This window comes from Somniosus microcephalus, chromosome 5, assembly GCF_052327205.1.
Source record: "Somniosus microcephalus isolate GS21.2 chromosome 5, FLI_Smic_1.0, whole genome shotgun sequence".
NCBI classification, from domain to species: Eukaryota; Metazoa; Chordata; class Chondrichthyes; order Squaliformes; family Somniosidae; genus Somniosus; species Somniosus microcephalus.
In genome coordinates, this window is record NC_140991.1 from 255,130,817 (window position 1) to 255,153,154 (window position 22,338).

Here is a 22,338-nt window from a genome sequence, read left to right on the forward strand (position 1 = left end):
ATCTCTTCTGCCCGTATCCTAACTCGCACAAAGTCCCTTTCACCCATCACCCCTGTGCTCACTGACCTGCCATGGCTCGCGGTTCGGTGATGCCTCAATTTTAAAATTTTCATCCCTGTTTTCAAATCTCTCCATGACCTCACCTCTCCCTATCACTGTTACCTCTTACAACCCTCCAAGATATCTCTACTCCTCCAATTCTGGTCACTTGTGCATCCCCAATTTTAATCATTCCACCATTAGTGGCCGTGTCCTCAGCTGCCTAGGCCCTAAGCTCGGGAATTCCCACCCTAAACCCCTCTGCCTCTCTACCTCCTCCTTTAAGATGCTCCTTAAAACCTACCTCTTTTACCAAGCTTTTGGTCAACTCTCCTTACGTGGCTTGCGCTCTTGTGAAGCACCTTGGGATGTTTTACTACATTAAAGGCGCAAGTTGTTGTATTGATGATTTAATGCACTTGGGGCTTGAAGCTTATTTTGTGGAATCCATAGAAGGATCCTGGACTGTTTTTTAATCCATTACAAAGCTTTTAATCGTCTAATTTTTAAATTTATTTCTCCCCTACCCCTCCTAATTTTGTTTAGGCTTTCACACACATCACTTGGTTCCCTGTAAAACAGTAAACATTTATCAGGACTTTCCCATTGCCCCTGTGACTGCGAATTTGGAAATGTTCTAGATTAACTGGCCATTCCATTGTTCCTCTCACCCCTCAGTCAAGGACATCTTTGGAAAGCGGACTCATGAATCTCTGTTATACAGCGAGATAATATCTCGGAATGGTGTCTCCAGGTCCTCTACAGTCCCTGTTTTCTGCTTCCTGCTGTTTGTGTATTACACCAATTGGGATAATGCCTCAAAATCCTTGCCAGAGATGGACTTGTGTGCTTCCTCTTGTGACTCCACTCTCAATCATCCACTGTGAACAGCCCTTGCAGATGCATTGTATCTAACTTGCTTTTACAATAAGATTAATACAAAGTGTTTTCATTGAATTTTCTGAGCGAAGTTAAAATCACAGTTGTGTAAACCGTTCTTTGTTATTGCAGTCCTGATTTATAGAGTTGCAAAATAAAATGCCTGTTGCAACTCCAAAGCTTCAGTTTGAACTCCTAGATAAATATTTTCGATATTCTACCCTTTAAATTTACTGTGCTACTGTTGGCACTCAAAATAAGGCACGTCCAGCTTGTTTGGATTCTGCTTCTTGTACCTTTTCCCTTGTGCTGGATACAGATTTCTGTGCGACTACACCATGTTTACTCAAATCTAGCCAAAAGTCAACACCATGCTGCCCCCCACTTACAAAAATCTCAAAGTGTGTGTTTGTTTTTTGTATTTTCCTTTGGTTTTAGAAACCAATTATTTTCTCACTCAACATAGACTTCATTTGGAATGACTTTACGCCACACTCGTTACAATAGGAAAAAGACCTATTGAAGAGAAATATTATTTAACAGCTTTGTTATGCATATGCTTGATTCAAGTTAAAGAAGGTTAGTAGCCTTTCTGTGAAAACAATGGTTCCACTCCTGGCAAGTTAAACAATTGTAGCTTTAACTAAGTTTCTATTTTTAAAAATTGAGCACCACTTCATATCTCCCTTCCCCCTCGCCGCGCCCCACCCCCCCCACCCCCTTTTAGGTAGTGAGAGCTTCCATAGTATAATTACAGCTGTACACTGCTGAACTCTTTCCCCCACCCCTGCCACATACTAAAAGAAAATCTTACCATATAAAAAAAAATTATTGGCAACACCACACAAAACATAAACATTTCCCAGTAAGAGACGAGCCTTACTAATCATTCAAATAAGACTAACTAAATTAGGAGGAAAAGTTCAAGAGACTCTGACTGGATACAGAGCAAAACTGGAGATACATTAGAGGTAGGTAGGACATAAAGAAAAATTAGTGAGAATCCAAGATTGGTTTTAACTTTGTTTGTTTACTGTTCTGTTGATACTCAAGACTGTGTGAAAAATGAGTCGGGAATGAAGTAAGTGAATAAGGCTCATCCACCAAAACTCTTGGGCCAGATGTTGCTGGAGCGGGGCATCTGTTAGTTAGTCTTGTTTGTACATGTTTACTTTAAAAAAATGTTTGCTCACAAAGTTGCTGGAAGTGTGAGTTTTTACTGCCACAGTGAGGGCATTCAGGGCATCTGGGACCTTAGTGAACAACGGGACAAACAGTGTATCTCCTTAACCAATGAGATTAAAGGATTGAGAAATAAACTGAGGAGGAGGGTGAATTAGAGTGGGTGAATTCAATGTCAAATCAGGTATAGAAGGAGAAATTAAGAGAGGGAAAGAAAGATTGGATTAAGAGAGAGAGAGAGAAAAGAGCCAGAAAGGAAAAGTAAGAAAAATAATTAAAATCTCCTAAAACAATTCACAACCTGAAGGAATAAGACTCCACACTTATAATTGTTTACTTTCTGGGCAAGAGAGATTGATTGGGAGTCATTAACAATTATCACGTCGTTAAGAGGGCACTTGCGCTATTAATTACTAGACTTAACTGTGTGGCGAGTTTAATGGGCAATTAATGTGCAAATGCAGCAACTTCATGAAAATCGCAGGGAGGTTAATTGCGAGATGCCCTTTTCGCGAAGCTAACATTACAACAGTGACTACACTTCAAAAAGTACTTCATTGGCTTTAAAGTGCTTTGGGACAACCGATGGTCGTGAAAAGTGCTATATAAATGCAAGTCTTATTTTCTAATGGTGCAGTGGCACAAGTCAGCCAGCAGCTTGTGGCGATTCGCAATTCATGGGTTATCGCTTTCTTGCTATAAGTTGTGACTGATCTCCGCATTAATAACAACATGCGTTGTTCAGACACCATTATTTTTTCATCAAAATCTGGTCCAATGTTGCAATTGAATGGGACTAGCTGAAGTGCTCATGCAGAGAGCCGGCACGGGCCAAATGACCTCCTTCTGTGTTGTAACCGTTCTATGATTCTGATTGATAACACAAAATTCCAAATTGGATCCACCTGCTTTGGTAGTTCCTGACCCACAGCACGATGCCTTCATTGTGGGTCTTGCAATTACTGAAGCTTTCATGCTCCTTTTCTAGACTATCTGGAGTATCTGTACTTCAATTCTGCCTGTCATTGAGTTCTTTATATGAGTATAAGTCAGTAACCCAAGATAATGTTTATAGTTACTTTTCAAAGTGTTACCTTAGAGAACATCTACATGCAGCACTTCATCAGTGAAGCTGTATATTAACTAATACTTTGATGTTGTAGACCATGTATATGAACCTTGTGCTAATTCTTCCCATGATTCAGTGGGCTATTGAAATCAGGACTTTTTTCCTGCAAAAAGAAGCTTGATTTTTTTTTTGTTATAAAAGCAACTTATATTTATTAAAATTGACCTTATGAAGAAAGTTAAAAATGGATTGCTTTTTAAGTGAATAGCCTATAATTTAATGTTTTGCTATCATAGCTGCAAAATAATAATCAAATACCATTCCTCTTATACGCCCATTGCATAACACCTTTAACTTTGTGATATTTTTGCCCAGATTGCACCAGCTCCTAGGTGATGATATGAAACACGTTAAAATATTCCATCACAAGCAAGAAATCATACAACAGAAATTTCTTCAAAAAAAAATTCACTATGAATTCCTAATAAGCAAACAGCCCTACGTTTATAGACATGGGGGCTGTTACCTAATAGCCATATATGTGGATTTATTTTTTCTTGTGTTTAAAGTTTTAATCTGGTAGTTCCACAACTCCATTGGGGTGATTGCAGTAGCTGGCACTCCCAGCAGGGAACGGCTCTCACTGACACCCGACCCGTGATTTTCTGAAATGGGCACCCTCCTGAGTGTTCACGGAATATAACTTCAGAACCTAGATCATTGTCATCTGTTACCTTCCATCTATGTAATGTCATGGAACCAACCAGGGAACAGGCTATTTTAGATCTAGTTTTGTGTAATGAGACATGGTTAATTAGTAATCTCATAGTAAAGGATCCTTTATTTCTTAAGTCCTAAACTAGAGTCTTAAACTTAAATAAAGCCAATTATGTAGGTATGAGTGGTGAATTGGCTAAGGTAGATTGGGAATCTAGATTAAAAGGTAGGACGGTAGATAAGCAGTGGAAAACATTTAAAGAAATATTCCAATATTCTCAACGAATATACATTCCATTGAGAAATTTAAAAAATCCACAGGAAACGTGATCCAACCGTGGCTAACTAAAGAAGTTAAGGATAGGATTAGATTAAAAGAAGGAGCTTATAATGTTGTGAACAATAGTAGTAAGCCTGATGATTGAGCGAGCTTTAGAAACCAGCAAATGATGACCAAAAAATTGATTAAAAGGGAGAAAATGGAATACGAGAGTAAATTAGCAAGAAATATAAAAACAGATTGAGAGAGCTTCTACAAGTATGCAAAAAGGAAGAGAGTAGTAAAAGCAAGCGTTGGTCCCTTAGAGGCTGAGACAGGACAACTTATATTGGGGAACAAGGAAATGGCAGTGACCTTAAATAAATATTTTGTAACTGTCTTCACAGTAGAAGACACAAAATGTATACCAAAAATAGTGGGGAACCAAGGGGCTACTGAGATTGAGGAACTTAAAGTAATTAATATCAGTAGAAAGAAAGTACTTGGGAAACTAATGGGACTAAAAGCCAACAAACCTCCTGGACCTGATGGCCTACATCCTAGGGTTCTAAAAGAGGTGGCTGCAGAGATAGTGGATGCATTGGTTGTGATCTTCCAAAATTCCCATGATTCTGGAAAGGTCCCAGTGGATTGGAAGGTAGCTAATGTAACCCCGCTATTCAAGAAAGGAGGGAGAGAGAAAACAGGGAACTACAGGTCAGTTAGCCTAACATAAGCCATCGGGAAAATGCTGGAATCCATTATTAAGGAAGTGGTAACAGGGCACTTAGAAAATCATAAAAAGAATAGGTAGAGTCAATATGGTTTTATGAAAGGGAAATTGTGTTTGACAAATTTCTTTGAGGATGTAACTAGCAGGGTAGATAAAGGGGAACCAGTAGATGTAGTATATTTGGATTTCCAAAAGGCGTTCGATAAGGTGCCACATAAAAGGTTGTTACACAAGATAAGGGCTCCTGCGATTGGAGGTAATGTATTAATATGGATAGAGGATTGCTTAATGGACAGAAAGCAGAGTTGGGATAAACTGGTCATTTTTGGATTGGCAGGCTGTAACTAGTGGGATACCGCAAGGATCAGTGCTTGGGCCTCAGCTATTTACAATCTATATTATTGACTTAGATGAAGGGGCCGAGTGTAATGTATCCAAGTTTGCTGCTGATACAAAGCTAGGTGGAAAAATAAGCTGTGAAGAGGACACAAAAAGCCTGCAAAGGGATATAGACAGGTTAAGTGGGTGGGCAATAAGGTGCAGTATACTGTGGGGAAATTTGAGGTTATTCACTTTAGTAGGAAGAATTAAAAAAAACAGAATATTATATAAATGGTGAGAAACTATTAAATGTTGGTGTGCAAAGAGATTTAGGTGTTCTCGTACAGGAAAGAGTTAGCATTCAGGTTCAGCAAGCAATTAGGAAAGCAAATGACATGTTGGCCTTTATTACTAGGGGGTTGGAGTACAAGACTAAGGAAGTCTTGCTACAATTGTACAGGGCTTTGGTGAGACCACACCTGGAGTACCGTGTACAGTTTTGGTCTCCTTATCTAAGGAAGGATATACAGGTAGACTATCCTTTATCCGAAAACCTTGGGACCAGCCGTGTTTCGTTTTTCGGAAAATTTCGGATTTCGGAAGGTATTTTATAAGACTGGGAAATTTGTCGGGGGTCGGCGGGGGTGGGGGTCGGCGGGGGGGGTGGGGGTCGGGGGTGGGGTCGGCGGGGGTTGGGGTCGTGCGCACGACTTACGCTGAACGAAAACACTTTCGGTTTTCAGAGGATTTCGGTTTTCGGAAGTGCGGATAAAGGATACACTATCCCTTATCCGAAAGGGTGGGGGTCGGGGGGGGGGAGAAAAGAATATCGGACAGGCCGCTGCAGCTATCGGACGGGCTGCTGTATTGTTGGGTTCACTCTCCCGGTATACCTCCTTCACACTGCCCGGCTCGGCCTGCAATCTCCTACCCAGGAGGGAACTCAGTGACCCTCTGCCCTGCTCAGCGTAAGTCGTGCGCCACTCTGGTCATGTCGTGCGCACGACTTACGCTGAACGAAAAAACCTTCGGTTTTTAGAGGGTTTCGGTTTTCGGAAGTTCGGATAAAGGGTAGTCTACCTGTACTTACTTTTAGAGGCGGTTTAACGAAGGTTCACCAGACTAATCCTTAGGATGAGAGGGTTGTCCTATAAGGAGAGATTGAGTAGATTAGGCCTATACTCTTTGGAATTTAGAAGAATGAGAGGAGATCTCATTGAAACATATAAGATTCTGAGGAGGATTGACAGGATAAATGCTGAGAGATTGTTTCCCATGGCTGAAGAGTCGAGAACTAGGGGGCATAGTCTCAGGATATGGGGTCGGCCTTTTAAGACTGAGATGAGGAACTTCTTCACTCGTTGGGTTGTGAATCTTTGGAATTCTTTGCCCCAGAGGGCTGTGGATGCTCAGTCATTGAGTATATTCAAGATTGAGATGGATAGATTTTTGGACACTAGGGGAATCAAGGGATATGGAGATAGGGCAGGAAAGTGGTGTTGAGATCGTAGATTAGCCATGATCTTATTGAATGACGGAGCAGGCTCGAGGGGCTGTATGGCCTAATTCCTAATTCCCCTAATTCTTATGTTCTTATTCCTGATGCTGTCATTGTGCCCATCATATTATGGATAAACAAAAAACAAAATACTGCAGATGCTGGAGACATTAAGGTCAGGCAACATCTGTTGAGGCAATACACATATGTTGATGTTTTAGGTATAATCCCTGCCCCATAACTCAAGGGTATTACCTTTGAGGGAATTGAGGAATTACCGTGCCAACTGTGGCTCAGTTGGTAGCACTCTCGCCTCCTTGAGTCAGAAGGTCGTAGGTTCAAATCCCACTCCAGAGACTTGAGCACAGAAGTCTAGGCTGACACTCCAGCGCAGTACCGAGGGATTGCTGCACTGTCGGAGGTGCCGTCTTTCGGATGAGATGTTAAACTGAGGTCCATTCTCAAGTGGATGTAAAAGATTCCGTGGCACTGTTTCGAAGAACAGGGGAGCTATCCCTGGTATCCTAGCCAATATTTATCCCTCAATCAACATCACTAAAAACAGATTATCCTAGTCATTGTCATCACATTGCTGTTTGTGGGAGATTGCTGTGCACAAATTGGGTGCTGCATTTCTTACATTACAACAGTGACTACACTTCAAAAGTAATTCATTGGCTGTAAAGCACTTTGGGACATAGGTGGTCGTGAAAGGCACCATATAAATGCAGGTTTTATTCTGAGGAAGCATACTAGGGATAAAGCTCTTGTCTTCAATTATTTTTTTCTTTTGTTTTTTTCTGGTGAATTCCCTCCACCACCATTCAGGGGGCACTGAGACCAAGTAATGTTCCTGACTACCTCCCCACTGAGGGAACGCTCCTTTCCATTTCAAATACTAACCTTTTAAACATAGCCCAGATCTACAGAGATCTAGTCACCAAATCATTTCTTTCCAGCTTTATTTGGCTGGAAACCAAAACAACTAACAAGCTTGTAACATCAGTGTGCATGTTCCTCCACCTCCGATTCTCCATTGTTTCTTTTAGGACTTTCGTAATGCATCAGATCTCCTGTGGTTTGTCGCAGCTCTTTGCTGCCCCACCTACACTCTTTGTCTATACCAAAGATGTACTTTATTCCTTTTTTGGATTCATTTCCTTTGATTAATATTGAAGTGGTTCGTTTTTGGTGCGTCAGTAATTCATTTAATGAGAATGTATAATAACACCTGCTCACCAAGCCACAAGTAACTTGTGAAACATTTTTTCCATCACTGTAATTATATATTTTTATACACAGTTGGAGTATTGTGTGCCGTTCTGGGCGTCCCATTATAGGAAGGATATTAGCCATGGAAAGGTTACAGTGAGGATTCACTAGAATGATGCAGGAATTAAAGGATATATTTATGAAGAAAGGCTTGAAAAATTACACTGGAATAGAGCAAACTAAGGGGGATCTAATAAAAGTTTTTTTTTTAATTATGAAGGCTTTAAAGAGGGTAAATAGTGAATGAGTGTTTCCACTGCCTGGTGAATTGCTAATGAGGAAGCTTAGACTCCAGATTATCACGAGAAGAATGAAGGGGAAGTTATATTCTCTTTGTCACACAGAGGGGTATTGGAACATGGAATGCTTCATTGCAAGTGGGTATTAAAGAAGACTCAATAGAGACTAGACAATCCTAAGAAGAGTGTAAAGGACACAGGGAAATGGGATTAGAATGCATAAGAAAGAAAGACCTCGGGTGCTCCCAAAGCATTTTACAGCCAGTAAAGTACTTTTGAAGTGTAGTCACTGTTGTAGTGGAGGAAATGTAGCAACTAATTTGCACACAGCAAGGTCCCACATAGAACAATGTGATAATGACCAGATAATTTTTTAAGAGTAACTATTGGCCAGTAACTGTTGGGAGAGCTTCCCTGCTCTTCGAAATAGTGCTGGGGATCTTTTACATCCACCTGAGAGGGAAAACAGGGCCTCAGTTTAATGCCTTGTCCAAAAGACGGCACCTCCAACAGTGCAACATTCCCTCAGTACTGCCCCGGAGTGTCAGCCTGGATTTTGTGCTCAAGTCTCGGGTGGGACTTGGACCTACTACCTTCTGACTCAGAGACAGGCGTGCTACCCACTGAGCCACAGCTAACCCCTGAGCTGAAGAGCTAGGGCGCACACATGCACAATAGGCCAAATAGCTTCCTTCTGTGCTGTATATGTAATGTTTTGAGTCTTGTCCATCGTGCATTCAAATACTTTGCAACCCAAAAAAATCTTGATTGTTCCCTGGGATTCAAGACAATCAAAAGCCACGTTACCACTATCAATTTCTTACCGTCTCTTCCCATCACTCAAACTTCCACTGTTTCCTCTGATTCGCCTCCTGCAATGCCATCGATCCACGTGTAAAGAATAATAAATGTTTGGCAGTAGGCAGGAACTTGATCATGGATTTTGCTGCTATTCATGAGTCACTGACAGTTTGACGTCAGAACCATATAAACCAAATAATTCCTATGCATAAAGGAGCTAGTAGAATATTACCCAGTGAGCAGCAGAATATTACCCAGTCACTGCCTTTGATATCATGACCACTCCAATAGAAGATGCCTCCTGGCCAGCCCTGAGATATAATAAATATCTCTAAGTGAGGCTGCCCAGATAACTCTGGAATGACCCAAATCTTTATTGATAAGTAGCCTGACGAACTACTGTAAGCCCATTGGAAGAATTACATTTATTTTTTATTATCTATTATGGGTTGTTGTGCTGGAAAAAGGTTTAACTTGCCATGTTGAGTAGGTGGTTTTCAAACCCCTGAATCGTCACATTCCAAGGTTGGCTATGATGCTATTTATGATTCTTGCAGTATGTTTTTTAATGAATAAATTAGAGTTTGTGTTTTTCTCAGCCCAGTAAAATCTGTGGAAACTACCTGTAATGGCACATTATTATTCTGATGGTATATATCACTGGAGTGGCAGAGCAGGCTCAAGGGGCCAAATGGCCTACTCCTACTCCTATTTCTTATGTTCTTATGAACCAGCTTGTAGAACCCTGCCATCATTGCTCAGAGTGGTTGCTTAAAGCCACATCCAGGCATGCATTCATTATGTTCTAAAACCGTCCTGCCACCCCCCGCACCACCACAGACAGAGATTTTGGACTACTTTATGGAAAATCATGGATGTGAATCCTGTGGCACAGCATCCATGCATGGCACTTTTAACATGAATTTAATGTTGTTTGCCTGTTATATGTGTTAAAAGAAGTGACAGGCCAACAAGTTGGGAGTAATACCTGAAGGCATCCAACAGTCTAATAGCTGTATGAATTTAGAGGTAGCACAGTGAGCAATCTTGCAGCTAGAGTGCAGTCACTTGAAGTCCCTGTGCTTCAACAGGGGATCTTGCGTTGATTTTGAAAGGAGTAGGACTATTGTTGTTTTATATAAGTTTATAAGTTTCTTTCTCATTGCTTGCGCCTTGCCCTCACCCCCCACTCGGCCCCCCTCTCTCCCCCCTCCCCTGTGTGTCTCAATCTGTTTCTCATGTAACAGTGGCAACTTCTGCAGGCTTCTACAACAACAGCTTGCATTTATATAGCGCCTTTTATGTAATAAGACGTCCCAAGTCGCTTCACAGGAGTGTTGTCAGACAAAATTTGACACCGAGCCACATAAGGAGATATTAAGGCAGATGACCAGAAATTTCATCAGAGGTAGGTTTTAAGTAGCATCTTAAAGGTTATCTGAACACACAGTCACCGTATTTAATATTGGGAAAGCAAATTGATCCTAAGCATATGGCTTTTTCTCTGTAATATTGAGTACTTTTTTTAGGTGATTAGATTTCTACGCAATATCATAAACGTGGTGGTACAGGTGTCTCATAAAATTGAGTGTGGGTACAGTATCCGAATGGTAATGGTACTGGACTAGCAACCCACAGGTCATGAGTTCAAATCCCACCATAGCAAGTTGTGAAATTGAAACCAATCTGGTAACTTGTGGGCTAGCACCAGATAAACATAAAACTTTTGGATTGTTACAAACCCATTTGTTTCACTGATGTCGTTTAGGGAAGGGAGCCTGTTACCCCTACCCACTCTGGCCTATAAATGTTTGCAGTCTTGCACTACCCGGTTGGCTCTTAATGCTTCAAGTGGTCTAGCAAGCTACCAAGTTTAGTAAGAAGTACAATAGCAAAATACTGCGGATGCTGGAAATCTGAAATAACAACAGAAAATGCTGGAAAAACTCAGCAGGCCACGCAGCATCTGTGGAGAGAGAAACAGAGTTAACGTTTCAGGTCGAAGACATTTCGTCAGAACTGGAAAAAAGCAGGAAATGGAGCAGATTTAAAAGCAAGTTTTGGGGCTGGGAAATGGGGGAGGGGACTAATCTTCCCAATTGAGTTTTTAGTCACTTTATCCTAACCTCATTCCCATGGCTCAGTGCCCATTCTTCTATTTTAGCTCTTTCCCCACCCTCCCTCCCGCCAAAGTGCCTTAGAATGTCTTCCACATTAAAGGTGCTAAATAAATACAAGTTGTTGTAATTAGGTACATCATAATTACATGGCAACATCATAAACACTGTTCCCTCTAAGGTGCGCGGCTGCGCACTTCAAATAAAATGCCACACAGCGAATGGAGCGGGGGAGGGGCCTAATACACAATGGTCCGGAATGCAGACAGGGTCATTTGTGAGTCTTGCGACCTCAGAGCCGATCCACATTGGAAAGTAACAAGAGTTGGGGCAGCGGCCACATCATGAGGGAATGGGTGAGGGGTTGGTTGTGTCAGCCTCTGGGAAGTTCCAGGTGCTGCAGGCTTAAACTAAAAGAAAGACAGACTTGCATTTATATAGCGCCTTTCACGACCACTGGACGTCTCAAAGCGCTTTACAGCCAATGAAGTATTTTTGAATGGAGTCACTGTTGTAATGTGGGAAACGCAGCAGCCAATTTGCGCACAGCAAGCTCCCACTAACAGCAATGTGATAATGACCAGATAATCTATTTTGGTTATGTTGGTTGAGGGATAAATATTGGCCAGGACACCGGGGATAACTCCCCTACTCTTCTTCGAAATAGTACCATGGGATCTTTTGCATTCACCTGAGAGGGCAGACGGGACCTCGGTTTAACGCCTCATCCGAAAGACAGCACCTCCGACAGTGCAGCACTCCCTCAGCACTGCACTGGAGTGTCAGCCTAGATTTATGTGCTCAAGTCCCTGGAATGGGACTTGAACCCACAACCTTCTGACTCAGAGGGGAGTGTTTTACCCACTGAGCCACAGCTGACTGTAGCTGAAGCTGTAGAGGAGCCGCGCTCAGCCGGTTGCCATGGTGATGAGGGCAGCGTCTCCCTCCTCCTTTGGCGCCAGTGTTTCAGGGGCCTGTGATACACAAACTCCGCGCTCCCCGTGGGGCCATTCCAGAGCGGGCCAGCTCGGTGCAGACAGCCACAGCTATGGGGCTTGGACGAAGCTTTAAAAATCGGTGGGCGAGATCGATAAACCACGTGCATCTCATCTTATTAAACCTGTTACAGGTGAGTGAGTCGCTGAGTTTTACCTGCAACAAGTGAGTAAGAAGGGACTTTGTTGCTGTCTGATGGCAGCGACATGTTTTAGGAGAGGAAATGAGAAACAAGTTTGTGCGAATTTTGAGCTGTACGTGAATCCGCTTTTTAAAATAAAATGATCCTACTGCAGATGGGTTTGTAAGATCAGGCTTTCAATCATTAGGTGAAGTAAGGAAGCATTTTAGCAGAAGGAAGAAGTGATTAACACAAGTTTAACTTACTTTTATTAGCTACTTTTTACTAAATCCAATATTGCACCGGGGTGGATTTATGGTTTTAGTCTTGTTGCTGATAAGTTAATAAAAACCGTAACATAAAAAGTGCGGCAAATTGGAGCTTACTTTTGAAAATCAGAATTCTGGCGTCAGGTTTATATTTTTAGAAATGTTGAGGCACCTCACTTTCTACAGGTCAATGCAATTAGCACACTTGTCTGCTGAAGAATTCAAACCGCCTGGAGACAACAAAGGTTGCCTTTGTCAGAAACAAAAATAGGAAAATTGTTTAAAGCCGGAAAAAAATACGGGAAAGTGATGTTAATTTTACCATAAACAAAGTTGTAGAATGGGCATGTGAATGACAAATTAATTTCTGTGTAGATAAGTGTGAGGTGGTGCGTTTTGGTAGGAGGAATAAGGAGGCTACCTACTCCTTGGAAAGTAAGAGACTAAATGGAGTAGAGGTGCAAAGGGATCATGGGGTATAGATTCACAAATCATTAAAAGTAGCAACGCAGGTTAAAATAACTATAAAAGTGCAAATAAAGCACTGGGGTTCATTTCTAGAGGAATAGAATTCAAAAGCAGAGAAGTTATGTTCAACTTGTATCGAACCTTGTCTGATTGTCTCATGATTTGAGACAGTGAGATGGCATTACTATACAGTATATGCTTTTAAGTGGTTGTATAGAACCTTGATTGTCTCATGATTTGAGACAGTGGGATGGCATTACTATATATGCTTTTAAGTGGTTGCTGTTGCTGCCGTTGTTGGTGTAAAAATTGTTGTTGTAAAATTTGCCCATGGACGAAAAGGTCGTGCTCAAAGTAGTTTGTGGCCCACTCAGTCCAAAAAAATTAGAGGGAACATCAATCATAAAGATATTTCTGAATTTGTAGTATTAACTAGATTGTGTGAAACAAATTCATTGCTAACTCTGCTTAAAGGCAATATATGTCCATGAAGCCTACGAAGAAAATCAAGGAAGGGATTAACTTGGGATAATCAATAAGGATGCTTACGGTGTCATTAAGAAAACACTCCTCATTACCACTCCAAACCTATGTGCATGTTTCATTCAAATCTTCTTGAGAGATGGTGAAACACAATTCATTTTATTCCATCTTTGATATCTAAAACTGTAACCAGTGATTGTCAATGTTTTTACTCTTGTATTCTGTGATATTTTTTGTCAACTGTTAATAGCTAATAGGCTTGTATACTTAATGAAGTTTATATGTTTTGTATGTTGCATTTAAACAGGTGAAGATTTACTGTGTTGAATTTGATTTCCAGGTCAGTGTTGAAGTTCTGCTGGAACATCCTTTTTTTGTTTTTGGAAAAGGCTGGTCGTCATGTTGCCCGGAGAGAACCTCCCAGCTCTTTGGTTTGCCATGTTCCAAACTTTCTGTTGGTGACGTTTGCATATCTCTTACACTGAAAAACCTGAAAAATGGCTCTATAAAGAAAGAACAGACTATTGACTCGACTGGTGTTTTGTTGAAGCACCCAAAGAATTATAGTATATCTGGGAGCAGGCCCCGGCATTTGGAGCAAGAGAACGGGATTGTTCAGGGAAGTGTACCAGTTGTCTCAGAAAATGGCAAACTGAAGTTTTCTGAAACCATTACAATACAGTCTGCAAGATCTTGGCTAAACAAAACAGAGGTCGGGAGGCCTCCAACAAGAAAAAGGAGGTGGTCTGCTCCCGAAACACGAAAAGTAGAGAAGACCGATGAAGAGCAGCCGTTGAATCTTCCCAAGCCTTCCTTCATTCCTCAGGAGGTTAAGATTTGCATTGAAGGACGGTCCAACGTAGGCAAGTGAAGGCACTTTGGGGAGCGGCAGAAGCTCAAAAAAAATTTAAATCTATAATACTGTACTGTAGACTTAAAGCTAGAAAAAACCCCAGTATTTACATGTTATCTGCTTGTTATTTTAGGTTTTTTGTTAATAACATGTTGTAATAATTTCAAATGGTGTTAAGGAGGAGACTGGTAACTGTTCTTTCCACATAGCTTTGACTGTTCACTGTTTATTGAATGCCCTTATGAAAATTCTCACCTGGATTATTCCTATCATGATTAGAATCCATTATTATCTTCTCTGGTACTGTTTTTATTTTTTTTTATTCACTTCATATTTAGTGACAACTGGTGCCGCTTTCTTTTTTCCACATGCTCATTTGAATGTTGTGCAACACAACAAAGTGGCAGGATGGTCTTTAAGCACTTGCAATTCAGTAATATTTATTTACTGGGTATCTCGGTCTGAATGCTCAACATCATACCAAAATGACAAGTTTAGTATTATCTGTAAACACTGTCATCCACTTGAACTAGATACTGAACTTTAAAGGAAAAGGAAACTGAAGAATGATGTGGTCTAGAAGGCGTGAGCCTAGAACCAATGTGTAGATTCAAGTTGTTTGGAAGAATGAGAATCATTGGTGATGATTCTTGTGTGAATGATTATATATGGTAGCAGTAGTCCACTGAAGACTGCTTTATCAGAAAGCACTTTTTAAATGTAATGCTTCAAAAAGAGGGGAAATAATCCCAGAGAGTTGAAACAAAAGCTGGAAGAGAAATCTAGGGTTATCCAGTGTTTAACTGTTGTACTTTTAAAGCATTTGGCAATTTGCACACCTTGAGAGTCAACAATCATGCAGTGAATCTGTCAATTGTTGTGTTTTTTTCTCTACCTTTTTTTTAAAAAAGGGGAAACTAAAAAAAGAGATGTAGCGATCATTGTTTGGCCTGCCTTAGCATTGGGACCTTCCCACAGTGTTGTTTCTTCGGATATCGAGTTAGTGGTTGACTCAAAAGTCTGTCATATCTATGAAATTAATCTCTCTTAGGACAGCTCAAAAGGATGAATGTTTCCAGTAACTTGCCGTTTTAAAAGATATCGGGCTCCTCAATAGCAGATCTTTCAAAAATTAAAGATGGTTTCAAATAGTGTAATAAAAAGGTTCCTTATCAACTTATATTTTACACAGAATGTCATTGTATACCAGTGATAGCTTATGATTTAAAAAAATATGTACAGGGTTTTACTCATTCAGATCTTTGTTCTCAGTCATCTTCAAGTAGAGCTTAAGTTAGATTATTTTTAGTTTGATATGCGCAGCGCTTTCCGAAGCACATAACACAAAAACACTTAAAATGTCATTCATCAAAAATGCAGTATTTAAAATGAACAAAACCTCCTTTGATCTTGCAGTTGATTTTTTGTTTCATAACAGGTTCTCAAACAAAACTGAAAACTTGGAAGTGAGCGGGGGGTGATAACTTTTTAATTTGTGCAAGTAACCTGGAAGTTTAGATAGCATTGGAAACTAATTTCTTGGCTTGTAGCTGGCACTTGCATCTTTAAGATTGTATCCAAAGCTGTTTCAAGATCTTAATGGGGAGGGGGGGGCGGCGGGGTGGTGGGGGCTGGTGGTGAGACAAGAGGCTTGAGTATCGCAGAAGTTCATTATAATTAAACCTCTCAGCGATGCACCAAAATAGCTGGGCAGGTTTTCAGTATATTGCACATTCATATTGCTTGGTTAGTGCTGGGTTCCTAATGATAAAATGGAGTTTCTGCTCAGTAAATACATCAGCCCTTCCATTTACTTGCTCAGGGCAGTCACATTCTTTTATTTTTCTTAATGCTAGATGGTAAGAGGTAATTGAAATGGAGGAGCAGTGGAGTACAGAGATACATATGAGATTTTAGATAAAAGAATCAGTACCACTATACATTTAAATAGATGATTTTTTTTCCCAACATGGAAGCAGGGACTCGTTTAACTGACTGGATCTACTGAAGAAACACTACAGGAAATAGTCAGGTGCAATACGAACAGCTCAGTCACTTGTTTTATGTTGATTTATAAGTAGGAATTCCAGTTCTAGAATAATGCCAGGTCACATCATTCAATCCAACCGCCTATTACTCTGAATTTGTTTGCTTGTTTAGTACGTGCAATAACCTTTTTTTTAAAGTGCCAAGTTTAATCCGATAGTTCACATCTTTTAGCTTACATTTTAAAAAGTATTATTTGCATTTCTTGCTAATCATTGTACTGCTGCCTTTTTTTTCCAAACCGAGTCCCTGGCCTCCTTTAAAAAAAAAAGAGCTGGATCAGAATGCAAGGAAAGCCTTTTCATTTTTAACCAGATCAGCCATATGCCTCTGTACAAAGTCTGATTTGCAATAGTTAACTGACAACAGGCTATTTTTTAAAAGTTTGTAGTGGACAAAAATAAAACAAAAACTCACACAAAGGTAGTAATGGTAATCCCACCTGTTTGTAGACAGTTACAAATATTTACTGACTGTTCCTATAGTAGGAGAGATTTCCACCTACAACACCTTTTTAATTTGTCTGGACAGGATGATTGGAGAGACCTGTAGAACCCTTTCACACCTCTTACTCAGGGATGGGGCTGGTGTGCATGTGGAACACTGATGTAACCAGAAGCAGCACTTTCACTAACTCTGAAGCCTAATTTCTTTTTTAACAGACCTAGCCTCAAATATTGTTACCTTACTGATCGGATCATCGTAGCACTGTATCTGGTTGGAACCTTATAAACAAACTGCTTTTGAAGGGTTTAACAGTAAAGACTCGCTCGTATCGATTAGTACAGGTAATGTGAACTTATTGCACATGGAGATTTGAATGTTGGTAGAAGGTTACTCAGTTTTTGAAAGGCTCGGATACTGTTTAAACTAGCTTTTACTTTCATACCTTGTAATATAGTCGAGGGGGGATAAAACCATTAGAGAAGTTGAAGGTTAAATTTAGTTGTACATTTTAATTTGTAATGCCCAGGAGATTGATCTGTTCAGGCTGTGGCGAGGATGAAGTACTGTACAAAGGCTTTTAGACATGCAGCCAGTTTGTGACTAGTTCCCAGAAATGAACTGCTGCTCCTGAGTTTGCTATGTTTTTGGTTGTTAGTACCTATTGAAAGTTTTAAGTCTTCCATCGAGAATCAAATAGAGGCGGCAATTGTCTTTTTTGTTTTCTTCATGGACTGACTAAGCTGTGGTCACCTAATGGCAATGGCCAGTAGACGCAGGAAAATGGGGGAGGGAAAAATGTTTTGCACCTTACTGATGATGAGAGTTTTTTCAGTGCATAAATACGTAGTTAAGAGCTTTCATTGTGAAAGGGGGACGTTTTCCGTACACGTGCGTATTCTATGTAATTCCAGTGTACAATATTGTACTTGCACTAGCTTTTTTTAAACAATTATACAAATGGAAGAATTCATATTCTATTTTCTAATCGTGGTGTGTCTATTTGTAGGATACACTCGGGTCTGTTGAATTTTATGGTCCCTTTCTTTGATGGTGCTTGCAGGTTTTCTAGTTAGAAGTTATTTCATTATTATGATAATATTTGATCCAGACTTTGAACAAATTTTGTTTTAAAGAAATTGTCTGTATACCAGTACAAGTTTATTGTTTCAGTATACTCGTACTAATAAAATAACAGTGCCAACCGCAACTGTTTCCTCTAGTTGCTTGTTTCCAGTTTTATTCTTTTGCCGCACTTTGTATCAATCACTTAACTTCACACAACCTCCTCAGGCAACTAAGCACTATAGTTATAGAGCACACAGTGGGTCCATTGTTATTGATGGGAGTAAAGCAGAGCTTTGCATTCACTGAAGAGGATGATGTTGAAGAGAATGTGTTGCTATCCAATTTCTGTAGTATACCCAGTCCCTTAGGAAATTGGTAAAATAAAGAAATGAAAACTAAAAGCCACAGGAATACAGGGTAGAACGTGGGATTGTATAAGAAAGCGGTTTAAAAATAGGAAACATAAAGTGCTTTTACATTGCAGTGCCATTGCGCATAATCTGTGAGGTAAGGAGTCAAGTCTCCTGACCAATATTTATCCCTTAACCAACATCATTAAAAAAAAGATGATCTGGTCATTATCACATTGCTGTTTGTGGGACCTTGTTGTGCACAAATTTCTTGCATTACAACAGAAACTATGCTTCAAAAGTACTTAATTGGCTGTAAAGCACTTTGGGACATTGAGGTTGTGAAAGGCACTATATGAATGCACACCAAACATAAGTTGAAAGCTCCTCAACACCTAAACTAAGGTCTGTTTTCAGAATCAACCATCAGCTGACATCTAGGGTACCAGAGGTACAGGTTAGTACATTAATGTAGGAAGGGTGATATACAGGTAGGCTTGGCATCACTCTCCCAAAACTAAAAGTGGCATAATAGAAAAACAGAGTACTTAAGATGTGTAATGTCAGACTTGGAGGAGGGGGGCAAGAATGGTTGGGAAGGTGGTGAAGATCCATGAGAATCAGTGCTTGAACCCCTATTGTTGCTAAACTACATAAATGATCTGGATTGCAAAGCCAACTGTAATCTGGTCAAATTTGCTAATGAAGCAAAAATCACAAGAGCAGTAAAGACAGAGGATGCAACAAAAGATTTCTATGTTCAGACAGTGTCACAAGTCAACTAAGAAGGCTAACAGAACACTGTAGCTAGAACAGTAGAATGATTGGGGAATTTTATGAATTGGTGCTTACTGTGGAGCTTTGGTCACCAGGATGGCATATCTTGAATTTGGATGTGGAGGTTATTGGGCCTCGCAGATTTTTGGTCCATGGGAAGTAAATCCCGGTGACCCTGTGGACCTCCCTTGTCAAACTCCCAATAGGTACTCCTGGCGGACCAAGCTCTGCACCGGGAGCACAACTTACTAACATTTACTCTTGTAAGTGTACAAGTTACACAAAGGCTTTACAGCGCACTAGCCAAAGTACTGTTTTAGTCACCATGCCACAAAATAGATATGCTTGTATTAGAAGAAACTTCAGATAGTAGCAAGACTAATTACAAATGGAAAAGGATGAGCTCTGAGGAAACATTGGAGAATCTTAAAAGTCTAGAAAGAAGGTGGTTAAGGGAGGAAGTTACTTCATTGAAGTATAAAATATTAAATGGTGTCTAAATAAACCCAGTTTACTTCACAGCTAAGAAAGTATGAGGGGAAAATAGTCTTGGATGTTTCTGGGGAGATTTCACAAAAATATAGTAATACTGCTGTGATTAAGCAGCAATTCCTTGGGGAGGAGGGAGGATGTGATCCTGCAACTTGCTAAGACAAAAAAAAACTTTTAATGGGCAGAACTCCCAGTTTTCTCTATCATAGCTTCTCGGCATCAACTAGTGACAAAAGGTGAAGCAGCCTCTCCAAACTAATGGCAACTGGCTGCTAAATGGTTCACCTTCACTTTGAAACTGCATTTCATTTTGTGGGTTAATGAGGTTAAATTATATCATGAACTAAATATTTGAGAAGTGTTTTGTGTGTTAACTCAAGTTTTTCCATTAAGCAAGGTAAAGTTTTGACCAGGGTTTGGAGGAACACTGATGTGGGTATGAAAAGCACTGCAGTTCTCTTGTAGCACTTCTCAGACCATTGTTCATTATCCAAAATGAAGACATTTAACTGTGGGATAGCCCTGGACTACACCCTCCCAAACATAGTGCTACAAGCTGATGGGAAGACATTTTTTTTTAAAAGAGGCTGCACTTAAAAAGTCAAGTTTTTCCAATTAATGTTCTGTTTTTCAGTGAGCAGAGATGATTCTGTAATAGCATGGTAGTTTGCCAGCATATAGAATACTGCCTTATGTGGATACTTTTATATGTTAATGTAGTACAGTTTCTCTGAATACCCTTCAACTGCCCCCCACACCATGGCATATTCACTGCAGTAAAACTATGCCTTGATTTTCTGTTAATAAACATTTGGTCCAGGACTTAACCACAGAACAAAGTATATATCTTACAGGTTACTCCAGTTGGTACCACCTTAAGACATTGCTGACAGTGGTATATTCCACATTTTCAGTGTGGTCTCCACCATAGAAAAGCTGTTGTGTTGGAAATATAACACTACAGTAGAACGGAGGGTGGGCCAGGAACAGAGGCACCTGGAACTTGCGGAGATGAGTATTTTGTAGACCTGAAAGTTGCCACCTTTTGCCAAGTCGAAAACTAGATAAGAGAGGGGGTTGAGCAATGATGGTTTGCTTTCAGATACATCATACTAAATAAAATCCATACATTAAGTAACATTGTCCTAGTGTTTCCTGCAGTGGTTCTATCTGTCTGGAAATCCCGTGACATTCAAGTGATGTGTTCGATGTCATCAGTGTTCTACAACTTACTATTTCCCCAATTGTTTCACCAAAAAACAAAGTCATGATATGGCACGCAGCTGCTGCCTGTAGATGTTTCAGTTTGGGAGTTCACATGGGAGAAAAAAAATCAAGAAAAAGATAATGGCTCGGATTTTCCGATCAGAGGCTTCCTACGGGCGGATGGCTCTGATCTGGAAAAAATCTATGCACTTACCTGCTGGCTCCATAGGTCCCGAGACTTCCAATCTCGGGCCTCTCCTGGTGCGCGCGTGCGCAGATGCCCAGTTATCCGAGGGGCGCAGGCAGTTCGCAAGCGTCCCTGGGATCACGTGGGCCATGGGGAACCAATCAAAGAAGGGAACCCCCCTTCACACTTTTGACAGGACTCTCCGCGTAGACCTGTCAAAAGTATGAATGGAGATCGCTCAAAAAACACAAACATTAAATACATTTTTTTAAAATCATGTATTTAAAATCAGTTAAAATTACATTAAATTAAATATTTTAAACAAAAATATTTTTTGAAAAAAATAATGAAGTTTTTTACAGGGCTAAAAATAAACTTACCTTTTTTTAAAGTATTTTTAAATTATAAGCGAGTGAAAAATATATATTTTTTTAAACTCTTATACTGGTAAAAGCAGGCCTTATGCTTGCTTTTACCAGACATACGATTTTTAAAGGTTTTCAGCAGGCGGAGGTTGTGCAGAAAGCAGAACTCTCCCCCCGCGGAGGCCCTTCTCCCGGGCAGGCGGATGATCTGTCAAGAGAATTCTTGACATGCCTGAAACCGACACTTGCGAGGCCCCTATGGGTGTGTACACAGCTCGTACCCACCCGTGGGGGTCGGAAAATACAGGCCAATGTAGGTTTGCTTTGTGGAGTAATTGAATGGGGAACTTAGCGTTCTAAAGGGCAGTATTCTGATTCTAGAGTGATCTCGGCAAAAAGGAGACTTACATTTATATAGCACCTTTCATGACCTCAGGACATCCCAAAGTTTTACAGCCAATTAAGTACTTTTTAAGTGTACTCACTTGTAATGTAGGAAACGCAGCAGCCAATTTGGGCACCCAAATTATGAGAAGAGGCTGCAGAAGCTGAGTGTGTTTACACAGAAGAGCAGGTTCAGGATTGATCATACTTAAGTATCAGTGTGTTTAACAGTCACAGATTCTACAATGGGAGAGCATAGTCTCAAACTTAGTTGAAGGTAGGTGAAAAGACTGTTTAGATTTAACTACTTTATGCAGAGGGTGATGAATGTAGGGAATGACTGCCAAGGAAAGCAGTGGAGACTGATTGTACCAGCAAATTCACAAGAGATTCAGCCAAGTACCTGGTGCAAAATTTAATGGAGGGGTATGAGAACTATCATGGGATATGATATTTCCCAGATACTGGGACTAGCTAGATGGAAAGCAGTGATCTTTTCTGGTCCTATACATTTCTCTCTTCCTTTGGTGCTTTAGGCTAATATCTGGATTAGGCTGCTGTCTCTTTCAATGTGACATGTTCTGACTTATTCGCTCTATATTGGAAAATCAAAGCTGCTTTGGAAATAAATTCAAGTATGTAAATAATTGAAGAACTGTAAACTATTTCTACAAGTTGTATGATCTGATCAGCACCGTGGAAT

General features: G+C 40.3%; 1 protein-coding gene across 9 annotated transcripts in view; it reads left to right on the forward strand.

The window, feature by feature from the left end:
• The window catches only part of atxn1a (ataxin 1a), a 406,157-nt gene extending 388,129 nt beyond the window's left edge, over positions 1-18,028 (forward strand). For all 9 annotated transcript variants that reach the window (XM_085988842.1, XM_085988847.1, XM_085988843.1 and 6 more), the window contains one exon: positions 13,804-18,028. In XM_085988842.1, the coding sequence (XP_085844968.1) occupies positions 13,804-14,334 (531 nt within the window). In that variant the 3' untranslated portion in view covers positions 14,335-18,028. The remainder of the gene's footprint in view (positions 1-13,803) is intronic.
• The last annotated feature ends 4,310 nt before the right edge of the window (positions 18,029-22,338 follow it).